Source organism: Myotis daubentonii, chromosome 6 (genome assembly GCF_963259705.1).
Source record: "Myotis daubentonii chromosome 6, mMyoDau2.1, whole genome shotgun sequence".
NCBI lineage: Eukaryota > Metazoa > Chordata > Mammalia > Chiroptera > Vespertilionidae > Myotis > Myotis daubentonii.
In genome coordinates this window covers 3,872,727-3,897,154 of record NC_081845.1, presented here as the reverse complement: position 1 = coordinate 3,897,154, position 24,428 = coordinate 3,872,727, and the positions used below count along the sequence as shown (strand labels likewise).

The following is a 24,428-nucleotide window of genomic DNA, read 5'->3' as shown; positions in this document are numbered from 1 at the left end:
CTTTGGGCAAGTTATTAACAGTCTGTGCCTCCGCCCCACACCTGTGACAAGGTTCCCACCGATTGAGGCTTGTGGAGCGCTGGCCGAGCATCAAGAAAGATGAGCTGTTTCCATCGCGATGGTCCTGGATGCTGTCTTTGCTGGGAGAGAAGGTGAACGAGCTGAACTTTTTACTTTCACTCTGCCCAGCTCCCAGGCGTTCCCATGGTGTGGGTGCAACCACATACTTGAACGGAGGGATGAATACGGCTTTGTTGAGGGGCGCTCGCTGGGCAGTTACACTTTTGCCTCCTTTACAGTCCACGGCCCCATACTTGTGCCCCCCTTTTCTTTGTGGGAGCCACGCGCTCAGGGAAGACCGTTCCCACCGGAGATCGCGGGAGGCTCCCTCCCGGGCAAAGGCTGGAAAGCCCGGCGCAGGGCTGCGCGACCTGCGTCCGCGGGGCAGGACCCCAGCAACAGCTGTGCGGTGGCACCGGTGGCACCGGCGCCCGGGCACCAGCCCGCCCCGGGCCGCCCCCGGCCCGTCCAGGTTGGGAAGCGGTTCCTCTAAGCGGAGAAGCGCCCACGTGCCGACCGGGCGTTCGCTGGGAGAAACTGAGGCCGCGCAGGGCAGGCAGGTCTCCGCCCACACCTGCGCCCGCGCCCCGCCACGCCGCTTCTCGCCCCGCGCGTGGGGTGCCCACGTGACCGGGCCTGGGCGGAGACGGCGGGCGGGGATCACCTGAACAAGGGAGTCACGTGAGCGGGGCGGGGCGGGGGCGGGACTGGCGGTGGTCACGTGACGCGGTTCCGGGGCCGCCGCCGCCGCCGCCGAGCCCAGCCGAGCCGCGCGCCCCTCGGCTCTCACTCCGCTCCCGCTCCTCTCGCGCTCCGGTCCGCCTCCACCCTGGCGGCGCATCCATGTCCCGGGCGCGGCCCCCGGCAGCCGCGCGCCGCTAACCCCGCGCCCGCCGTGCCGCCCGGGCCCCGCGCGATGGGTGCTGCCGCCGGCCGGAGCGCCCACCTGGGGCCCGCGCCCGCCGGCCGCCCGCTGCGCTCCCTGCTCGCGCTGCAGCTGCTGCTGCTCGTCGGGGCCCCGGGGGCCGCGAGGGCCCAGGGCGCCGAGTTCCCCGAGCTGTGCAGGTGGGTGGCCCGCCCGGCGGTGGCTGCGCTCGCGGTGCCCCGGCGCGCCGCGGGGCTGGGCGGGGGGCGGGGGCGCTCGGGAGGGTCCGGGGTCCCCGGGGCACCTCTCGTCCAGGCTGGGGTCCCCCCCGCCCCCGAGGGAAAGTTGCCCGCGTGGTGGGGAAGGAAGAGACCCCGCGGGCGGGGGGTGCGGCGGGCGGGGGCGCGCCGTGCCGGCGCTGGCGGGGCCCGGGGCCCGGCCACTTGTGGCTGTCACCAAGTCCGGCGGCTTTGTGTGCGGGTGCGGGTGCGGGCGCGGGCCGGCGCCACCCGTGCGGGGGACACGCCGCGGGCCCCTGGCGCCGGGCGCCGGCGAAAGTTGGAGGGCGCAGGACCCCGGGCACGGCCTCGCTTTGTTCCCACCCCACGTTTCCTCCAAGTTCCACCGGGGCCGCGGCGCCCCTTCCGTGGGACGCTCACGCGCACAGATGGCCGTGGAGTTGGGGTTTTGGTTTCATTTGCTGATGGGTTTCCTCCATGTGGGTTTTCCATTTTTTCTTTGAGTATCATTTCCACAGAAAGCGACTTTCTTTTTTCTTTTTTTCTTTTTCTTTTGGTGGAGGAACGGGGTGAACGGGCTTTCAAGATCTCACCCTTCGCTCCTCGGAGCCTAACTTCCTGTCTAGTTGCTCACATGATGTCATTGTCTCGTGCAGATTATTCTAGCGGAGCCTTTTGCTCTGGAACCATGATTGTGTAATGCCATCGCTGGTCTCGTCGACGGCTTTTGGTTTTCGGCGGTGGCCAGGAGCCCCGGGGAACCGTCTATGCGGAGGATTTCTCACCCGCCTCCTCTGGCCTGTGGAGGAGGATGGGGACTCCAGCGCGCCCCCACCCCCTTTGGGGTAAAGGAAGCTGATGGGAAGCCGAGGGGCGCTGGTGGCCAGCCCGCCGCCCCCTCCCTCGCACTGGCGAGTTACTTCTCAGCGTAAAGTGAGGCTGAGCCCGCCGTGGGCTGGGCTGCGAGTTGGGCTTTGTGGGGTCTCACTCTTCCCACGGGTCAGAGATGGCCTGGCCAGCACCCCCACCCCCAGCCCAGAACTTGGGGGAATATTTTTCTAAGGAGAGTGAGGCTCAGCTCACGGTGGAAACTCTTTGGAAAGAGACTCTCTCTCTCCCCTTTCTTTGGAGGGGGGAGGGGCCGGAGGGAGCGGCTACTGCCCAGGAGTTTGCCGGCCAGTTAGCCGCCCCGACCCCCACAGTTACTCAGGTAAATCAATGAGCAGGACACGGAGGGGAGGGCTGCAGCGCCAGCATGGTCGGCCGGGGCTGCCGTGGCCCCGCGTTCCGACTCATGGCTGCGGTGACCAGCCTTATCTCCAAGAAACTCGTCCAGCTGGGCTGGTCCAAGTCTGGCTCTTGTGAGCACATCGGAGTTTATTTCTTAATAGTTAAGGTTAAACTTGGCCTCAAGGGCGGCCCCAGACGGCGTGGCTGGCTAGTGTGGGGGAGGGGGGAGGGCCTTGCTTTTGCTTTGGTGTCTCGTCGGCACCCCTGCGCCTTGAACCTGCGTTCATTCACTTCATCTCCAGGTGGAATGCCCAGGGCCTCGCTGTGGAGCAGAAAATGGCCTTTGTATCTCTAAGTGCTTCTCCCTCCCGTGATAGGTGGGCAGGACTTGCCACAGGGGAGAGTGCCTGCAGGGTGATAGGCACGCTAGCTGATAAACTGCCCTCCACCGTTTATCTGAGAGTATCTTCGAAGTGGGTGTGTTTAGTTTTGCTTAGTTTTTCTTAGGACGCAAACCCCTCGGCCGGACCTGAGAGCTCCTCCACGTTTTTCCCTTTGTCTGCGATGCTCTGTGCTTCGCATGGAGACCTCTCCAGAGCCATGTGCACAATCTCTCTCTCCACCCAGGACCTGCCAAGGGAAGTTCTTCCATTTGTTTGTTTTAAATGGATACCTTGGCCTCGATCCTTGTGAAGGCATTTTCTTTGGGGTGTGTGTGAGAGAGAATAATTGGTGTACTTTTCTTGAGAGGACTCTGGCTAAAAGTTCCTTAACTCCGGCTCACAGTTACTTGAAGTTTGGGAATGTGAGCTGATCTTTTTTTTTTTTTAATCCAGTATGAAAAGTTCTATGAAATATCACCAAAGCAGGATGTATGAAGCTGCCTTTTCAACCCATTCCTGGGTGTCCATTTGGCCGAAAGGTAAACAGCTCTGCAAGGTCTCCCCGGGAGTGTGAAAAGTCAAGTCGGCTTCAGAAGTGTTACTGTTTCTTTGTGCTGCCTCTGTGTGGAGCAGGCCCTGGTGGGCGCGGGATCACACGCCAAATGCTTGTCCGCGGTATATTTTCTGTTGAAATTGTCTCATTCATTGTGTTTTGGTGCTCAGGGCAGTCCCCAGACACCCCTCCTCCGAGCCACAGGTTTGGAGTGCCCAGACACTGTCCAGGCCTCACTAGATCTCCCCCCCCCCCCCCAATAGTAAATTCTCATGGCCTCTAAAACACAGAGTTGGAGTTCTGCGGATACAACCTCCCCTTGAGAATCCCAGAGGGACTTTCATCTGCAATCCCCTAGGGCCAGCGGGAGGGGAGGCTGGGCCTCCTGCAGGGGAGCTGGCCCCGTGCTGGGCCCTCGGATTGGGGGACCGGGGTGAGCAGTGGCCCTGACCCCTCCTGGGGTCAGGGTGGTGGGCAGGGGTGCAGTTCCTGGCGCGCTCTGTTGTTGGAAGGATTTCAGCAGCAGCTTGAGCTGCGCTCGGGCACATGGAGAGAACAGGCCGCTGCGGCCGTGCACGGAGAGGCAGGGACGGCCCTGCACGTTTCCCAAAGTGCCTGGCTCCACGCGGCACTCACTCACAGCACTGGTTCTTCAGGGCGATTCAGCTCTAGTTTCTAGGGGTCAGGAGGACTCCTGACCGGTGAGCCCTGGCTCTGGAAGAAGTTGGCGATTCTTAACTGCCGAGTCAGCTCTTTGTTGGGAGGTGGTGGCTATTAGGAGGCCAGCCTGAGCGGCTGCGGGCTCGGCCGCACAGAGGTCTTGAGGCCTGAGGGCTGTTGTGCTGGCGAGGAATGTCTGAGGGTCGCAGGACCAGAGAGAGAGAAAGAGAGGGAGAGAGAGAGCGAACACAGAGGCCAAGCAGTCACCAGAAGTGACCACGATGCCGCCCTGTAGCTTTCCTCACTGCGGTGTGATTCTCACTTTCTAAAAGTGTTATCTTGCACGTATAATAGGTGAGCTTCCACCCTTTATTTAAGGTGTTAACATCCTTAATGAGTGAGGTCTTAACAGTTTGTACTAGTTATAAACTAAAGCATTGGGCTGGCTTGATTTACGTAGTTAACCACTTTAAAATTTATTCAGAACAAGTTTCCCCCCAATTGTTTGGGTATAAATCCTGGAAGTTTTTATTACATTGAGGACAAGAGGATAATGAAGCCAGCTGGGAGTTGAGGTTGGTTTAGTTGCTGTCTCTAGATTTTTTTCCCTGCAAATTTTTTTTTTTTTCCGAAGGAACAATGCTTATATGCTTAATTTGGGCCACATGTTAAACTTGGACCACATCCACTTGTGTGTGTACATTTCTTGCAACAATAAGTGTGTAGAAGTCCAAGATTGTTAATTATGGGTACGTTAGACCGCATGCATTAATTCTTAGAACAACTTCCGGACACATTCCCAGGCAATGAATTCCTGATTGGGCTCCACATCTTTTATCAGCGTTTCACAGAGGAATTTTTGAAGGATGGGGTTGAGAAAAAGAATTCCGATGTTCTCATCTTTACTTTGACCCTTTGGCATATGAAACTGTATTGTGCGGGCAGAGAGAACGTAACAGGGTTCCGGACCTGGGACTAGGGGCAGAGAGTAGCTCATTACTTCGCAGGTCCTGTTCTTTCCTTCCTTTTTACAGCTTGTCCCAGGAATGGAGACTTCCTGGGAATGGACACTTCGTGGGAATGCCCCCACCGGTGGTGGGTGGTGTGTGAGGTGGATGGAGCTGAGATTGGGTCTCCTCACAGTCCTTTGTTTTCCTCACAGCTGGCTCATGACCAGTGAGGGACAGAGGCCTGAATATATGCCAGGAGCGTCTCCTCACCTTTAATCCTGGCAAGGTGACGCAGGATTCGTATATTCTCCAAGTGGTTCTGAAGCATTTCTTAAGCAGAGGGGAGAACTGGGAGGGGCTAGAGCTGGAATGGAGACATCTCAAACGGAATGTCACACTGGGATCCCAAAAGATTGTGTTGGCCTTGGCCTTGACCTTGACCACTCTCCCCGGGAGGCAGCGGCCATGAGCACCCTCCTCTTCCTATTTCTGTTAATTTTAAATAATATGTCGTCTTAGTCTTGATTTTGTTTTCCATCCAAGAGTAATTTAGATGTTGCTAGTTTGTGGCTATCATGAATAAAAGCCATTGTGAATATTTGAGCACAAGATTTTATGTGGACACATGCATTCTTTTTTTGGGGGGGGGAGAGGGTTGGAGGGGAGATTCTTGAATGGCGAGTGAGCGTTTAACTTCATGGAAACTGTCAGACTGTTCGGAAATGGTGGTCCATTTTGTATCCCCACCAGCAGTCTGTTCCATTTGCTCCTTATCTTCTGCCAACACTGATGGTATCAGTCTTTTCTCTTTGAGCCATTCTTGCGGGTTTGCAGTTGTATCTGTGGTTTTAATGTTCGTGTCCCCGCTGGCTCGTGATGTTGAATATGTTTTTGTATTTATTGTGATGCCTGATGATGTTGAACGTCTTTCATGAACTCTTGACTATGTGGATGTCTTTTGTAGTGTCTGTTAAAAACAGTCTTTTGTCCCTCATCCCTTACAATTTTTGGGGGGTCATCTTGCTGAGTTTTAAGAATTCGTTTTTTCATTCTTTTTATTTTTTTTTAAATATATTTTTATTGATTTTAGAGAGGGAGGGAGAGAGAGAGAAACATCAGTGATGAGAGAGCACGGCCCCTACCTGGGATCAAACCCGGGGACCCTTCAGTCTGCAGTGGACACTATCCACTGAGCCAAACTGGCTAGGGCTTAAGAATTCTTTAGCCTGGGTACAAGTCCTTTCTTAGGTATGTATAATATGTATTATGAATATTTTTTCCCAGTCTTTGGCTTGCTCCTTTTCATTTCCTAATGTATTCTTTGAAATATAGATACTTTAAAAAATTTTGATGAACTCCAACTGATTTTTTAAAAAAATAGTTTTAAATCTTTGGTTCCCCAAGGTTTCTCAGCCTCAGCAGCATCGGCGTTTGGGCCAGGGATCTGTGTGGAGGCTGCGCCGTACAGTGTGGGGTCAGCAGCACCCCTGGAGTACTACCCCCCAAACCCCAGTGGTAACAAGCAGAAATGTCTTCACATTTCAAATGACTCCCGGGTGGAGGACAAAATTACCTCCAATTGAGAACCCCTGGTCTACCCTGAGGTCAATAGATTTCCCCCCCCTATGGTTGTTTCTAGAAGTTTTATAATTTTAACTTTATGTTTACCCATATGATAATTTTTTGAGTTAATTAAAAAAACACATTTTTATTGATTTTTTTTTTTTTTTTTTTTTAGATAGAGAGGAAGGGAGAGGGGGAGAGAGAGGAACATCAGTCGTGGGGCTGCCTTCTGCATGCCACCCCGACTGGGATTGAACCTGAAACCCAGGCATGTGCCCGGACGGGGAGTGGAAGCGGTGACCTTTCGGTGCACGGGACAATATTCAACCAACTGAGCCACAGCAGCCAGGGCTGAGTTAGATTTTGAGTGTGATGTGAGGAAAGGGTGAAAATATTTTCCCCCATTAATATATCTAGTTGTTTGCTAATACTTTATGTAGGATGCTCGCAGCTGTTTTTAAGAGCGATGGGGCTGTAATTTTCTTTGCTGTGCTGTTCTTGGCTGACTTTAGTACCAAGCACATGTTTGCTTTGTGGAAAGAGCGAGGTAGATTTTAGTATTTTGTATGCCGTGGTATAGTGTCTGTATAGGACCGACATTTTGTCTTTCTTAAATTTTGGTAGAACTCACCAGTAAAACTGTCTGATGCCTTTGTGGAGGCGGAGTTTTGCCTATAGTTTCAGTTTTAGCTGCTTTATCTGTTCAGATTTTCTACTTTTTCTTGAGGCAATTTTGGTTGTCTGTTGTTTTCCTAGAAAGCTTGTAATTTTAATTAGGTATTCATATATAAATAAGCAGCGTGCTATTTTTATGCTTTTGAAAATACTGTTTGTATCTGTCGGTAAATTTAAAAAACTCCTGCTCCTTATTTATGTAAAATTTTCCCCTTAATCACATTTCCTAAAGATTTACCTTTTTTAACCTTTCCAAAAGAAATAGCGTTTTGTTTGGTTCCCCATCTCTATCACCATTTTTCCCCATGCTGTTAATTTCTGCTCTCTATTACTAGCTCTCACCTCATTCTTCTCTTTCTAGTTTGAGGTGACTTTAAAGCTGTGTGCTCCTTTGTCCTGCAGATCACAGCCCCCAGAGGCTTTGATACCTAGTTTTTAATCCTTCCATTCTGAATCTTTCCTTCTGGGGCCCAAATGTTCTAACTTTGTCAACTTCCTGAACTCACGAAGTTTTTCGACGATTTATCCCCAGGTTAAATGGACCCCCCCCCCCCAGTCATGGTGGCGGGTGAACGTGGTAGAATTTATTGACACTTCCCGTGTGGCCTAGCACCTAGTCAAGCTGAGAGTGTGCTGTGTGTTTGGAAACAATGTTCTCTCTTTGAGTCAGAGTTGCATTAATGGTGCTGGTTCAGCCTTTCCTCAGCCTCAAACCTGTTCTTTGTCTTGCTCGGTTTGTCCTTTGTATCTGGCTACCACTTTGGACGGGGCTCCGGGGAATGTCCTGTGTCCTGTGTCCCAGCTTAGCAACTCTCCTGTGTTTATAAGCCCTTTAACCTCTCGAGTGTGTCCACTGTGTGTGTGTGTGTGTGTGTGTGTGTGTGTGTGTGTGTTTATGTCAACAAGGTTTCCAATGGATGTATATTCGCCACGGCCTGTTCTTTCTTCATGGACGGCTCTTGGCTGTGAGGTTCTGCTCTGTGAAGGCTGCTCAATCCATTCTCGCTCCCTGGGCCCAGCTTCTTTGCTGGCATTTGTAATATTGATTTTGTGGTGCCCTGTGGCCACTGGCGATTCCCGAGAGAGCTCTTTGCAGTCCAGCCCCCTCCGGCCCCCTCCCCCCCTCCGGCCCCCTCCGGCCTGCAGCTGCACGGAGTCAGATGGAAGCAGTTGTTGGAGCTTGGCTATAAATTGTTTTTGGGGAGGTCGGGGGGGATGGGCAGGGCGTTCCTCTGGCTGGTATGTCTCCGTGGCTTTTCCGCCCTCCCCGTGACGACCCCCAGCCTGTTCCTGCCAGGAGACAGCTGCTGGGCCCTGCGGAGGGCCGCTGGCAGGGTGCGGCTGGAGCGGGAGAGAGAGCTGGCGGGGGCAGATCGCCTCCTTTCTCTGGCCTCAGTTCCCTCCTGCGAGATGGTCCCTGAGTTGGGAAGTGGCTGTCCTGGTTTTGAATCCAGACTCTTCCCTGCACTCGTGGGGCCTCAGGAAGTCGGTGATCCTGAGCCCAGTGGTGCTGCTAGGGCGGGAGGGGGAGTCAGGAGGCTTGGCGGTGGCCGGCCCACCTCGGGCCCCTCCGCGGTGGGGAGGGGCAGCAGTGACCGCTTTCCCTCTGTAGTTTGGGGCTGCTGGGTTAGATCAGAGACATGGCTAGCCCGTCACTCTGTCCCCCCGAGTCCCCGTGAGCGTCTCGGGGCTTCTGCCTCAACCAGGACGCATTTCTCATTTCTCTGTTTTATGCATTGACACCCCACGTCAGAATCCTTTGGAGAAAGCAACGTTTCCATCTAAAAAAGTTTTAAAACCACTGGACTGTGATTCTCGGGGTCCATCTTGCATCCAAACTCCTGTGGTTTCGAGGTATGTATCCTCGAGGATTCCTGCAGCCCGAGGAGCAGAAAGCCCAACTCACATTCCCTCGAACAAGGAGGAGCTTGAGGACAGGAGGTGTGGGGTTTGGGCGGGTGCCAGGTGCCATATGTCGGGTGGCCGGGGGGCGGGGGGGGGGGCCCTCCTGCGTTTTCTTGGCTTCATCCTCCCTTCCTGTTGTGGCTGCTGCACTTCAGGCCGAGTGGAGAAGTCCCAGCCGGCTTGGGCCTGGGGTGGCGGTTGGGGGGCTCCCGCCCTTGCGGGGGCCTCACCAGGTGGGGACAGGGAAGGAGGATGCAAGCCCATGGGAAGGTTGTGAAAGCGCCTCGGGAAACCACGGTGCCAGACGAGAAGCAGCTGCTGCAGGCGCGGGCGTCGAGGTGCCCGGAGCCGTGCGTCACGGCCTATTTCTGTGAGGCCGGGCGGAGGCAGGGCCTGCGAGTCCTCTGTGTGGGGAAGTCCCAGGCCCTCTGGTTCCGGTGACACTTGCCCCTCCGATCAGCTCCTGACCTGGGGTGGGATTTTCCTTTTCCTTTTGTGCGTTTCGATCCCCGGGGGCAGCTTCCCCAGGCCCAGGGCACATTCCTGCACGGAGTTCTGGCCTGACCATCTGGCCGGGAGAGGTGGAGGGACTGGAGATGGTGAAAGTCTTTTTTTTTTTTTTATAATATATTTTCAATATATGTTTATTGATTTTAGAGAGGAAGGGAGAAGGAGAGGGAGATAGAAATACCAATGATGAGAGAGAATCATTGATTGGCTGCCTCCTGCCTGTGCCCTGACCGGGAGTCGAACCATGAGCTCCTGGTTCATAGGTCGACGCTCAACCACTGAGCCAGGCCGGCCAGGAGAGATTGTGAAAGCCCTCATGTCAGTTTTGTTAGCACACGGAGGGGCCAGGGAAAGGCCAGGGAACGTGGGAGCAGTGGAGGGTGGGCGGCTGGGAGGAAAGTGTCGGAGGCACTCCCTGCCCCTGCGGCTTGCACGCGGAGAGCTGGTCAGGAGCCTGTGGCCCCGGGTTTGACGGCGTATAGAATCAGTTTGTTGCCATCTCTACTCTAAAGCACTGCTTTACACAGAAACAACAAGAACTGCCCAACAGCCCCTGCTCCTCGCCCCCGGCTTGTAAGTAGAAACCCAAACCACCGGCCTGGAAGAGCTGAAGAGCAGGGTTCCTAGAAGTGACGAGGGTGTGTCGCACGAGTCCCCCCCCCCCCCCCCCCCCCGGCTCCGCCCCCTGCCATCTGCTCTGGAAGTGTGATCAAAGTGAGAAGCCAGCCAGCTCTCCTGTCCTTTCAGAAGTGGCCCCGCCAGGAGGCAGAGGAGTTAGTGGCGTTGGTTGACATTCTGAGGGTGGGGGGTGGGGGGAGGGAGGGTTTGGGCTGCTCTCAGTGGGTGCACCCCCTGGCCTGTCTGTAAGATGGAGTTTCAGCAGAGACCACGAAGGCCATGAGCGAGGGAACCCTGCGTCTAGTTGGGGGGGACATGCTTGGGGACTGGCGAAGGGGCCCTTGGGGCTGGAGCGGCGAGTGCCCGAGAGGAGGATGGGGGGAGAGGATGGGGCGGTTGAGTGAGCAGGGCCCCGGCCTGTAGGCCATGGCAATGGCTGTGGCTTTCATTCCGAGGGCGGATTTGGAGCAGAGGAGGGACGCGGGGAAGCGGGGATCTCTGCTAGACGGGTAAGATGTTGTCGTAGGCTGGACCCAGGGCTGTAGCGTCGGGTGTGGTGGGACGTGGTCGGACTCTGGGTGTTTTGGAGGTGAAGCCGTGGGGTTTGCTGATGGCTGGTGGTGGGGTGTGAGGAGAGAAAGAAGAGAATGGCTTGGCGCAGGGGAAAGAATGGAGTCGCCGTTTCCAGAGAAAAGCACGTCGAGGGGGGAGAGGGAGCCGGCTCGGCCATGTTGGTGTTGAGGTGCCTCCTGGACATCGAGCAGGGAGGTCTGGCGGGCGGTGAGGGCGGTGAGGGCGGTGCGGTGGGCCGGGCACCCCATGGCGGAGCTGTACCCACGACGGGGAACCAGCGGGGGAGGCTGACCAGGAGCTGCCAGGGAGACAAGATGAGAAACGAGAGAGGGATGTCACCCCGAGCGTCCAGGGCTGATGGCTGGTTTGCAGGCGGAGGGCTGTGGGGACAGCGGCCCTGGTTTGGGTGGAAGCTGGGTTGGAGTTGAGGGAGGAGGGAGGACAGGACGTGGTGGAGACGTGGGTCCGGACCAGTCCTTCCGAGGAGCTTGCTGTGAAAGGGCTCAGAGGACCGGTGGTCGCTGCCCTGGAATGTGGGGCCCAGGGAGGGTGTGAAATGGTGCTCCAGGAGAAGCGAGGGAGGGGGAGAGAGGAAGCAGCAGTCCGTGGGAGTGCCGGGGCCGGGGCTGAGGTGCAGGGTGGCCCTAGTGACGGGGGAGGGGGGTCGGGGGGTGAGGTGGCGGGCGGGGGTGGGGGGTGGGGGAGGGAGGCAGAGTGGGAGGACCATGCAGGCATCGATGGAGACGTGGAAGTTTCCAGTTCGGTCTCCCCAGGGATGCAGGACGCAAGGTCTCCTCTCAGGCTAGCGGTTGAGCACGCGGCCGCTTTCCCTCTACACGGTGCATCGACGTGGGCCAGCCACCTCGTGTGCAGGTCATGCCCTGGACACGCGGGCGTCCAGTCAGTTGCTCAACGGGCATTCCTCTTGTTCTTTTTTTTTTTTTTTCCTCTTGTCCTTAAAGTCTTTCAAGGGTTAGGTGAGCTCATGCTGCGCTTTTTAAATGAACACACATGGGGATGCGTGTTTCTCTTCCCCGTGGAACCCCAGGTGCCAGTCTTACCCGGGACCCCAGCAGCTGCAAGCAGAGGCGTTTCCTGTGTCACCTCATCAGCCCAGGGAAGAGCCAGCACCTTCGGGGGCCGCATTCGCATCATGAACTAACCAGCCGAGCCGACTGCCCAGGACTGAGGAAGGCAGACGCCTTCCTTTCCGAAGGAGGGACACTGTGTCCGGCCGGGAGGGTGCCTGGGGCCGGGGTGACCTGGTGGGGCCTGAGCATTAAGGTTTGCATTCTCTGCCGAGGGCTGGGTTGACTTTCAAGGCAGTTGGATTCTGACATCCGTGTAATTACGAAGGAGGTTTGGCCTCTAATCCAACCTTTCCTTACGCATATGAGGGACGAGGGATGAGAACATCAGGTGATTACTCTGATTTTTAAAAACTCCTCCCCGAGCAGGGTTCGGGGTGGACGTGCCGGCTGGTGCCCTGGTGGTGCCTGAGAGCGGAACTGGGCGCAGGCGTGGAGCGGCAGTCGACCTCACAGAGCGAGGCCAGGCCAGTCCTTCGGCAGCTTTGTGCTGGGAGGGTCACTTGCGATCTGTGACGAATTCCACACCTTGCCCTGCTGTGAGGCCTCTTTAGGGACAGCGTGTCCTGTCCTCTTCTCCTGCCCCTCTGCTGGAAGTCCGGTTCTGCAGGTCTGTGCTGGTGTCGGCTCGGGAGGCCCAGCGGCGCTGTCCTGTCCGAAGTGGTCCCGGGAGGCTGCTGTGTGTGTGTGTGTGTGTGTGTCTGTCTGTCTGTCTGTCCTGAGCCCTCCTCTTCCCCCATCTCTGTCTTGAGCTCCATCAGCTCGGAGGAGAAGGGCAAGACAAGATCCTGTCCCCTCCCTTTCGCCCTCCTCTCCAGTTCTTGCCAGTGTCAGGTGACATTCCTTCAGGAGGCCCCACACCCACTTAACCTTTCTTTGTAAAGTTAATTTTTAGCAGTCTGAGTCCTGTTGAGCCAGATGAAAGCCTTCGATCCTAGGCTCTCAAAAGCTCTACGTTACCAGTCTCCATTTTCTTGGCAGCGACCTTTTGGGGTGACTCAGTTCTGTAGATCAGGAAGCCAGGGCTCAGCAACTACGCCTGACTCACAGCTGGCCAGGGTGGGGCTGGAGTCAGGGCTGGGGCCGGGGCCGGGGCCGGGGCCGGGGCCAGGGCCGGGGCTGTGGGCTGTGCCCATGGTTGCCATGCCCCTTTCTGAGTGCCCTCACCTCCCTCTGTTTCAGGTGACCTCGGTCAGCCACTTGGGATGCTGGCTTTTAAAGCTTTGCTGGGGCCTGCGCCCCTGCTCTGGGGAGGACTAGCACCTGGCTCAGCCGGATATCTCTCTCTCTCTCTCTCTCTCTCTCTCTCTCTCTCTCTCTCTCTCTCTCTCTCTCTCTCCACTGGCTTCCTGCGCCCAGACCTGTGGAGCCACCAGGGAAAGACCTCTCCTTTATTTCTCTCTTTCTCGCAGGCCCCGTATCTTTTCCACAGCCTGTGGGTTTGTTAGAATAGGAAGTGAAGTGCTTCCTGTATGAGCGTTGGCCACGCTGTGTCAGATGCGCTTGTCCCCCGCCTTCAGGTCGGGTGCAGATTGTCACACCAAACCCGATCTTTCTCCTCCAGTGCCCGCGCCCGAGCGTGGTGACACTCCGCCGCTGACGCCCATGCCCCATGTCGGGAGCCCTGCTGTGCCGTCTTTCTTGCCCGCCTCTCCCCCTTCATCCCTCCCCGTCTTAGTGGAAAAGACTTGGGGATTTTGGAAGGGCACGGGGCTGGATGTATGAGCTGAGAAGCTCTCTGATCATGATAAGGGGCAGTCACGAGCCAAACAATTTCCTCCATGTTCTGTGAAGGACTTGGGTGCAGGCCAAAGTAGGAACACCCCCTCACCGCCCCCCACCCCTCCGCCTTTTCTTTATTGAATTTTAGAGAGAGGAAGGGAGGGAGGGAGGGAGGGAGGGAGGGTGGAGGAAAGAAAGAGAGACATCGATTTGTTGTTCTACTTCCTTATGCACTCACTGGTTGCTTTTTGTATGTGTCCTGACTGGGGATTGAACCCACAACCTTGGTGTATGGGGACGACGCTCTAACCAACCGAGCTACCTGGCCAAGGCAGGAAAATCCTTTTTGATGTACAGATTGGAAAGACTTTTCATTCCCCTCGTCCCCCCAATTTTAGATTTTCTGTTCACTCTAGATTCAGATTCAGAAAAACAACCCTCTAGCCCAGGGGTCCTCAAACTTTTTAAACAGGGGGCCAGTTCACTGTTCCTCAGACCGTTGGAGGGCCGGACTATAGTTTAAAAAAACACTATGAACAAATTCCTATGCACACTGCATATATCTTATTTTGAAGTAAAAAAACAAAACGGGAACAAATACAATATTTGTATTTGCATGTGGCCTGCGGGCCGAAGTTTGAGGACCCCTGCTCTAGCCAGTGGCCACGCTATGGGAATTTAGCTCGTATATCACCAACTCGGTTGTCTTTTTTTTTTTTTTTTAAGGAAACCAAATTATAGATTTATACATGCCTATTTTATTACTGACTCCTCTGTCCTGCTTTATGCAACGACCATTGTAGGCTAATAATAAAATGTTTAATAGCCATGTGACCATTGCCATAGCCCCGGGCTCAGGGGGCCAGGGAGCACAGACGTATTTCAGAAGCGTCCGGCCATGTGGCCTTGGGAGGCAGGGAGAGGAGGAGGGCTCACGAACTCAGTTTTCCAGGATTTTTTTTTTCTTTTAAGGGGTTGGGCACACCATCCATTTTGTAACTGAATTTTATGGACTTTATTTTAGATGTTAGCTGGTTTTAAACTGAAAGAACCCCAAGTTATATTTTACAAGGTATTGTAGTTTTGTAGCACTCACTGATGACATACGAAAACTTGAGAGACATTGTGGAAGACACCAATGTCAAATGCTTTAAAAACATTGTCCAGTCCTAGGCGGTTTGGCTCAGTGGATAGAGCACTGGTCTGCAGACTGAAGGGTCCCAGGTTCGATTCTGGGTACGTACCTCTCAGTTGCAGGCTCAATCCCTGCCCCTGGTCAGGGCACGTATGGGAGGCAACCAGTCGATGTGTCGCTCTCACATCGATGTTTCTCTCTCTGTCTCTCCCTCTCCCTTCCAATCTCCCTAAAAATCAATGGAAAAATATCCTCAGGTGAGCATTAACAAAAAATAAATAAATACACAAGTAAATAAATAAATGTAACGTTTTTAAAAAAGGGATTGTCCAGTTGTACCCCTCTAGCTTTTTCTTTAGAATTTCCTCGTTCTCTGGACACGTTCACAGAGGTGTGGTCTGGTGGAGACGGCTCTGCACGTCTCCGTGAGGCTCGGGGCTCCGGGCGGCTGTGTTGGCCACGCGGACTGCCCTGCAGGGCTGCCCGCGGCTGCTGAGCCTGGACCAGGATGGCGCTCGGTGTGGCATTTGCTGGAGCAACGCTGGGAAGGTCGAAGCGCCTTCCTGTCTCTGGCTTGGCTGGCAGTGTGCTGCTTGTGTGCTTCCTGCTAATTGGTGACCTGCCAGCACCTTTCAGGATATTATGAAACTTAACCAAATGAGGTTAAAACGGAACCTCCGTGCCATGAACAGATGCGGACCGAGTGCAGAAGTCTGCGATGGGCTTGGTAGAGGCCGTGGGATCATCATCGGGGGCGGACAGTCCTCTGCTTTCTGTGTGCTCAGCGAGGAGGGCGAAATCAATTGTCCACGTCCAGGCGTATTTCCGCCGCACAGATCACTCTAAAATCTGAGGTCCCTTCAAGGGATTTCCTTGGGCACCACTTCTGCCCCCAACCCCGGGCCCTGCTGGAGCTGATGGTTTGCTGGTGGGCTGCTTTCCGAGTTCCTGAGGATGCTTTGTGAAGGGCAGCTCTCTCTGCACTAAGTGGTCATGTTCAAGGAGAGTGAGTCCGAGATGGGGACAGCATGGATGTGTCCCTTCCTAGCGGGGCCTCAGCCAGCTGGGGTGCAGAGTGAGGCGAGAGCAGCCGGGGAGAAGGGGATGGGTGGCCTTCCCATGGGAACTGCTGGGCGAGGAAGCAGAGGTTGCAGAAGGTGCTGCTGCCTCTGGTATTTGGCCACTCAGCTGTGCAGAAGAGAAAGCAGAACTGGGTGGGGATGTAAGGAGCAGACGTTTAAAACTTGGGGAAGAGCTTGAGCCAGCTCAGGTCCATCACCTGCCGATCGGTCACACGGGACAGCCTGGACCTTGCAGAGGCCACCGCTCGGCCTCGGTGGGCTCACCCAGCTCCGGCGAGGTCCACCCCGTGCCCAGTCCCCTCGGTGGCATCAGTGTACATCACGAGATCAAGACTCAAGTTCTGTAAAACATTTTGCCACGTTCAGTGTTGTGTTGTCATTGAAACAGAATGTTTTCTGAAGAGGTAAAGAGACTTCTTTGAGCGTGGGCATGAGTGAGGGGCTAGTTCCTGGCCTCGTCCTTCCAACGGAGTGATGTTGGACGAGGGGCTGGCCTGATCCCTCTGCGTTTTGGCCGCTGACCGCAAAGCTGGGCCCTGGGACAGGCGACTCACGGCAGCGAGTGCCTGGGGGCTTTGCCCTGGAGATGCTCGCTCCCAAAGACGTGCTGATGCCATGCGGGTGTCCTTCCTCCCCCGCGTTGATTCTGTGCCTGCCTGTCCTTGTCCTGGGCGGGTGGGCCTGCCTGTCCTGCGTGGCGGTGCGGCGGGGGCCCCGAGATCTGGCCTTAAACGGTGGGAGAGGCCGGCGGGGCCGGCGCCAGAGCTGCGGCCCCAGGGGGTGAGGCCGCGCGGTCCAGGGGACATCCATCTAGCAGTGTCAGGGTTGCTTTGACATGGATGTGGATTTTTTGAGGGTGGGAGGCGACATCGGCTCAGTACATTTGGCACTCTGGGAGATGAGGTGTGGAATGACGAGGATTTTGCTTGCTTTTGCTGATTTTCAAAGCCAAGGTTCTCGCACATACGGTTTTGTGTCCAGAAGAGCTGTTCTGACTGGGGCTGGGCTGCTCCCTTAAGGATATTAACTGCCTTTCGCAAGGCTGGGCCCCGGGACAGGGCTTCTGGGTGGTGGCTCTCATGGACCATCTGCTTCTCCCCCCCCCCCCTTTGTGGGCCCCACCTCCCTGGGGCCCCTCAGATAAGAGGGGGGACAGCCTTGTGACTTTTGGAAGGCTTGACCCTGACACGGGGAGTTAGTGTTTCAAGAACACGCCTGCGGCTCTCCTGCCGACCCCGCTGCAGGAGCTGCCTGGAGAGCAGATAGATTTAAACCATACGTGTGTGCTTTTGAGCACAGATTACATTTCCACACAGCTTGCAAATATTTTCTTCCAGAGGTTTGTTTCTTGCCAAAAATTTAAATTTTAATGTTACAGCTTAGTTTTCATTTTGATCTAACATGTCGGTCTCATTTCTTGCTGTTTTTCCCTTGTCTTTCCTTGCGCACGCCCCACGGCTGGGTCTAGGTCAGGGTACAGACTCTCTGTGCCTCTGGCTGTGGCGTGAGTCGCACTGCAGGCTGTGTTCTGCTCACTTCAGGTAGAGCACTTCTAGCACACGAGTTCTTGGACAAAAGTTTATTATTCCTTAAAGATATCATTAAGTTTTATTTCGTGTATATAATACGTTTTTTTTATTGTTTCTGAGACCATTTTCCGATTCTCTGACATGATCGTGCTGCCTTTGAGTGTTCACATACGTGGAGAGATCGGTTTCGGCCTGGGCCCTTTGATCTGGCAAGGAGTCTGGGATCATCTGGTTCCAAACACGTAATTTTCTTAAACAGTGCTATCAGATATTTACATGACTTCCAAGCTTATTACGAAACAGTCTTTAAAAGTATTTATTACCAGCAGAAGCAGATCTAGATAATAATTTGATCTAACTAGGGTGCATACCAGACTACACAGCCGTTTCTGGAAAATGTTTCCTGAGTTTCCAGATAAATTATTGCAACTAGAGGATTATTCCTGATAGAAGGTGATAGGCATGTTTTTTTGTTTTAAAGCTGACATAAGTCCATTGGACGCAGGATGCTTCAGGCGTTGATGGTCTGCAGATGCCAGGGTAGCTAGTGGGGAACATGCCGTGGCCCTCCCCTCCTCTGTAAGCGGCCGAGGACTGCGCCCACGTGCTGCAGGTTGGGTGCGTGAGTGGCACTGAAGGCGCCGGCCTGGAGGGGCCACCCTGTGCGAAGTGGCTCAGTCAACCCCCTGAAAAAAGCCGGCACTCAAGTACTTACCTAGGACCCTCCCTTCCTGCTCCCATAACCACTTATCTTTTGGGTAAATCTTGACAAAGCAAATACGAAATGCACACAGAGAAGAGACGTGTAATTGAATGGAGCAACCGTTTTTCTTTCTAGGGACCCTGGTTTCCAGAGAAGCAGGACAGTGTCCCCCATTTCTCTCTTTTTCTTCTCTTTTCTGCTCCCCAAACACCCACTCTTTACAGCTCGCTTACTTAAATACCATCTCTACAAACACCCCAGTGGGTTTCTGTTAAAGAATTGCATAGCATTTTAGGTGCTGTGTGGATTTCCTTAGAGTTTATTCCTACCAGTCAACTCGTTCTGAAATGATGCCTTTCTGCCCTCTCTTGCATACTCAGGCTGTGGAGCAGCTCAGCGAGGCTGGCGGAGGGGCACGCTGGCTGTCCAGTGTCCGGGGAGAACTTAGTCCTGGCTTCCGGACAAGAGGCTAGCCGTCTCCAAAATTAACCGTGACTAATAGACAAGTTTTACTAATGCTCTGCAAATAAAAACACTGACAACTTTCAGGAAAGATCCATGGGGTCTTCTCTTTGAGGGGCCTTTCTTCGCTTCAAGTACAAAGTCAAAACTGCTTCCTTTAAAAAAACAAAACAAAACAGCAAAACTGCTTCCTTTAATCTGCAGGCCCTGGCGCAGCCGGCGGCCCATCTCCTTGGCCTCACCACCTGCCACCCTCACCTGCTCTAGCCGCAGGCCGCCTTTCTTTTCCATCAGCCTCGGGGCCTTGCCACGGCCGGTCCCTCCGGTCCCTCTGCAGAATCCTCGTCCCACCACATCTCAGTCTGCGGCTCCTTTTTGGTATTGGCCTCAGGCAGATGCCCGCGGAAGGAGGTCCCGTCCACATGGCTCCTGGGCCGGTTCCACTTTGTTTCGGTCCCAGCAGCACTGACTACTCGGTAGAACGTCCTGTGTATTTGTCTTGTTTTCTGTTCTCAACTGGAATAGACCCCAGGAGGGCAAGGGCTTTTGGGTCTGATTTGATCACTGCTGTACTCAGTACTCTGCTGTACTCAGTACCTGTGCTGTACTCAGTACCCCTGCAGTCCTAGGGAACATTTGGTGCGGCAAAGGAAAGAGGTTAATGAAGGTCAAAGGGAACAGGCTTTGTTGATGACTTTCTGCTGCCTGGTAACGGCTATTTTCTCCTCTGGCCAGCCCTCCGACGGTAGGAGGTAGCCAGCTCTGTTCCTGGTGTGGAAGGGGGTTCAATGGCACCTGCTTTCCAGCCGCCGTCACCCCGGGGCAGGCACTTGACAAGCACACCAGCCTGTTTTTCAGGGTTCTACCAGTGCAGGGGCCGCTGAACTGGGGGAGGAAGAGGCAGCCCGCCACCCTGCCTGACCGCTCCTGTGTGCTTCCCTCCCCCGGGCTCTGTGGCGGGGTGTGTGACCAGGCCCCACACCTATGTGCAGGAGAACGCGGGGCTTTTTGCTGCCACCAACCCCACTGTGGGGTTCCTCCGTTGCCGGATGGGCTTCTGGGCTGGAGGGGTGTTGCCTGGTGTGTTCTGCCCAGCCCTGGTCCCTACGCGTGGGGGAGGGTATCTGGGGAGTGGGCCGCGCCCTCTCTGAGGGAGTGCCTATCGTCCAGGGGCGCTGTGTGGGGAGCAAACACTGACACTGATGAGTCTGACCTCCAGCAGCTCCTGGGCAGGCCAGCTAGGCTAGTGGACGGCAAACTCATTAGTCCACAGAGCCAAATATCAACAGGACAACGATTGAAATTTCTTTTGAGAGCCAAATTTTTACACTTAAACTATATAGGTAGGTACATTGTTATTAACTTAATTAGGGTCCTCCTCAGGCTTAGGAAGAGCCACACGAAGGGGCCAAAGAGCCGCAGGTGGCTCGCTAGCCGCAGTTTGCTGACCACGGAGCTAGGCGGCTCCCAGGTGCTCCCTTTCCCTTTCACCAGTTTTGGTAACAGACAGCCGCATTCTGCAGGGGACGTCCAGCCACATGCCTCCCTTTCTGTCTCTACCCTGAGGAAATGACCCCCAGGCTCCCAAATGGACAGAAGAACATTCTCTCTGTGGAGAATTGAGACTCATTGTTTTGACACAACTGGCCACCCATTATTTTGTCCCTAGTATGCAGATTCATTCATTAACAATTCATTAACAGTTCATTAACTCAAGAGCCACTTTGCCAGAGGTTTGAACATACAATGAGGTGTTTTTTTTTTTTTTAAAAAAAATTCTCATTCGAGGATATGTTTTTTAAATTGATTTTTAGAGAGAGAGAGAGGAGAGAGAGAGGGAGAGAGGTTGAACCTACAACCTAGGTATGTGCCCTGACTGGGAATCGAATCCACAATCTTTTCGTGTACAGGCTGACGCTCCAGCCAACCGAGCCACCTGGCCAGGGTGCGCACAGCGAGTTTCAATGCATGTGAAATGCTCGTCCCAGTGGGCCAACCTAGGGGTACGTCTGATTTTGAATCTGATAGTGGACTCATTACATGACTTCGTCTTGTCAGTTTCAATCTGAGCTGTAGCTGTAAAAGTAAAACCAGAAGTAGAACCGGCTTTCATGCCACAACTAGTTTTTAAGTAAAATAAACAAAGTAGAAAACACTCTTTGGCTTTCCAGCATTCCAGTGTGATTTGAACGGTTCCTGTCTTACACCAACACGATTCTTGAGCAATTACTTATCTGAGTTGATACCTCTAAGTGGATGGTAGCATTTTAAGAATTTTGATGACCGATGAGTCTTGAGGTGGCTTCAGGGCGGGTGGGAGCAGAGCTGGGTGGTGGTTAGTGGTTTCTGCCCTGGCTTCTGGTCAACTTGACGTAGTCGCCTTCGGGATCTGGCTGATGGCGGCTCCGTGGTCCTAAAGCAAATGAGGCTTGAATGTTAAACCAGAGAGAGGGTTAATTGTTGGCAGATCCCTGACAACGACATATTTTCTTCCTTTTCAGCTACACTTGGGAAGCTGTTGATACCAAAAATCAGATGCTTTACAAGATCAGCGTCTGCGGGAACGTGGCCATTGCCGCGTGCGGGGCGTCGAGTGCCGTCTGCATGCAGGACCTGAAGACGGGCCGCTACCGCTCCGTGGGTGAGTGAACTGGCCTGGCGCCACTGGGTGCACCTCCCGGCGTTGCCAGGATAACTCGGTGACTGTACAGCTGCCTTCACAGTTACATGTCCAGCTATAATGGACGTTTTATGTTTGATCATAGTTAAAAGGGATAACAGTTTAAATGTCCACTATGAGGTCAGATTAGATGTCTTCCATTTAGTGCAGCGATTTTCAACCGGGGAGCCGTCAGAGTGTTGAAAAGATGCAATACCTGGCGCTCTCGTCAGGGGCGCCGACCTCTCCTTCCTTAGGTTGGCATAGAAAAATGACAAAATGACAAGCTATGGTTGGAAACGAATCAAAATTATACCCCCCCCCCTTTTTTTTTGTCAGATTGGCAAAAAAAGGTATTTTTTGGTGTGCTGCCAAATTTTAGTAATTCTAAAATGTGTGCCATGAGATGCGAAAGGTTGAAAATCGCTGATCTGGTGGGTCCCATGTAGTTAATCGTTATGAAGAATTATGCACATTTGTACTTATTGACCTAGAAGGATGTTTCCCATGGGGCTGTGCCTTCTCACGCTTTTCTCAAACCCTCTCTTCACTTTTCTCCCTCCCTCCCTCCCTCCCTCCCTCCCTCCCTCCCTCCCTCCCTCCCTCCCCCCATCTCCTCTATTGTTGGGTCCTTTCCCCGTGTCATGTCTGCTTCCTTCTGGGGTCCCTTGATTCTCAGGCAGTGTGCGTTCACGTGGGGTCCACGGTGGCCGTTGGTTTTAGGCTTTCGTGAACAAATGAGTGGTCCCAAGGGCCGGAATTCCTCCATTAAACGCGCAGACCTTTCTCCTGGGGCCCCATGTGCCCTCCTTTTGGATCATGTCCCCTTTCCCTTGGTGAGGAGGGAAAGGGGCCGATGCCTAAATGAAGGGACTCAGGACCGACCGAAGAGCAGCAGGTGCCAGGGTCCTTGCACTTGGCGGCATGGATGCCCGCGGCGGTTAGACGGGTGGGGTCCCCTGGGGAGGGGCTGTGGAGGGGGTGGCGCGGGAGGCTTTGGCGTGGGAGGGGCAGGTGTCGCGGTAGCTCTGCCCGCCGTTTTGAATGGAAAGGTTTCGAGTAAGAAGAGTCAGGTCTCCAAGGTCAGCTGGTGGAGGCCGGGCCCCCCTTGGTTTCGCTGTCTCCCAGGAGGAGACTTAGACGGAAAGCACAGCGCGAGGGGCTGGCGGCCCCGGACGGAGACCCGAGGAGCACCAGGTTCAGAACTCTCGGGCCTGGCAGGTTTTTGTGTGTGATACACTTAAAACACGGGCAGTGCGATGGCCGTTTTCCTGCCTGGGATCTTTTGATGATTCATGGAGAGGCCCCGAGTGGGCCTGTGTGCCAGCGTTACTCAGGTTTTCAGAAAGAGGAACAAGAGGTTTCCTCTCTTTTTCACTGTGATGCTTGACTGTAATGCTTCTGGCTAATGAACGTGTGTCCTGTGTTATAGTCTAATGTAACCCCAGATGCAGAAAAATCACCAGAGGAGGATTTGTGAGGTTGGCGTGGTGGGACAAAATTTGAGAATGACCAAGTTCCGTAAGCTTTGGCCCTGGCTGGTGGGCTAAGTGGTTAGAGCTTCAGCCTGCCTTCCGAAGGGTCGCAGGTTCGATTCTGGTCATGGGCATGCACCTGGTGCAGGTTCCCGCCCAGTTGGGGTACGTGTGGGAGACAGCCAGTTGAGGTGGCTCTCTCACATCGATGTTTTTCTTTCTCTCTCTCTTCCCTACTCCCCCCCCTTCGACTCTTTCTAAAGTCAATGGAAAAAATATCCATTGATATTAACAAAAAAAGAAAGAAAGGAAGAAAGAAAGAAAGAAAGAAAGAAAGAAAGAAAGAAAGAAAGAAAGAAAGAAAAGTTACATAGGCTTTGGAAGCCAGGCAGGAGCATGGTGATATTCCGGGGTAGGTAGCGGATTATTTGTGATGGTCATGGGGGAGGTGATCTGATAAAATGTGAGTTTGGAAAGCTGGGCCCAGTGGAATAGCAGAGCTTGGTTAAAGGAGAGGCTCAAGGTAACTAGACGAGTTAGCAGCTAAGCTACAGGTTGACGATGATATGAACCAGCAGTTTTCAATCTCGTTTGCTCTCCCAGACACATACCACATGCTTTTCCCAGAGCTCCAAACTCCCAAACTCCCACGGGGAGGAGGTAGGCTAGGTGCCGTGAACTTTTAGCACTAGCACTTACTGCCCTGTCCTTCAGCTCAAGAAAGCAAACTAGTGGGAGTGGATGAAGGTGACATTAACATGTAGAGGTGGTTTTGAATTAGATCTCATTTTGCTGATATGTGTCTTACAGTGGATGTAACGAAATTTGCCTTTATAACTTGTTTTATAACTAAGTTTCTTGTGTACTGTGTGTGAGGTGTTATGTTTTTAAATAAAATAATCTCAATTCATTCAGCAACTTTTTTGAAGTAGGTGATTTCATTTCCCTCATTTTATAAATGAGGACACGAGAGCCCAAAATAGATAAGCCGTTTGCCAGAGGCTGGTTGCCAGAGGCTGATGGTTGGGAATGTGAGCTGACAGGCCAGCCCGGAGCCTGTACTTATTTGGGGCTGTGTTGTTTGGAGAGTCGTGGAGGCACATCAGACAGTTGTAGAGCTAAAATGGGAACCACGACGGGAAATCTGAACTCCTGGAAACTAACTTATGAACTAGCTAGAAAGGGGGGGAAAAGTGAATTTTGAGAACAGGCACAAAAACTGGAGTTTCCAATAGATCAGAGGAATGGGAGAATTAGGATGGCAATAGAGCCAAATATATATGAGAATTTAATGTATAACCAAAATTTTAGGTGTAATTCAGGTATTTATCTCTTAGCAAACAGTGTCAGACCTCTCCTTCATGTCACGTAACAGGAATGACAGATCGGTTAAAATTAAAAAGACAGTGGAATGTTAGGGGAATAGAAATATAATCTAGAGGAGGCAAGATCTTCTCTCAATAAATTAGACAAACAACCTGGGAGAAAAATGGCAAAGTCTAAGAGCAGGCACTTCCCCAAGAGGAAATCCTGATTGTCGGTGCAACTTCATTAGTAAGTCAGGTGCAAATGCAAAGCAAAGCAAGAAAAAAAATCTCACTTTTCTTCAGTCAAATTGGCAGAAGTTTAAATGGTTGCATCAGACAGCGTTGGCAGGGAGCCTAGACGTGGGCACGTTTGTATAGTGCTGTGGAATGGTTGTCTACAGCCCTTTAGGGAAGATAATTGTTGATGCAAGTTTTATAGTGCCCACAGGGCTGTTATACTTAGAAACGAATAGTAAGACCTC

General features: G+C 53.6%; 1 protein-coding gene across 5 annotated transcripts in view; it reads left to right on the top strand.

Moving 5' to 3' along the window:
- The first annotated feature begins 788 nt into the window (after positions 1-788).
- Positions 789-24,428, top strand: part of IGF2R (insulin like growth factor 2 receptor) — a 96,239-nt gene continuing 72,599 nt past the window's right edge. For all 5 annotated transcript variants that reach the window (XM_059699903.1, XM_059699902.1, XM_059699901.1 and 2 more), the window contains exons 1-2: positions 789-1,125; positions 21,007-21,146. In XM_059699903.1, the coding sequence (XP_059555886.1) occupies positions 977-1,125; positions 21,007-21,146 (289 nt within the window). In that variant the 5' untranslated portion in view covers positions 789-976. The remainder of the gene's footprint in view (positions 1,126-21,006; positions 21,147-24,428) is intronic.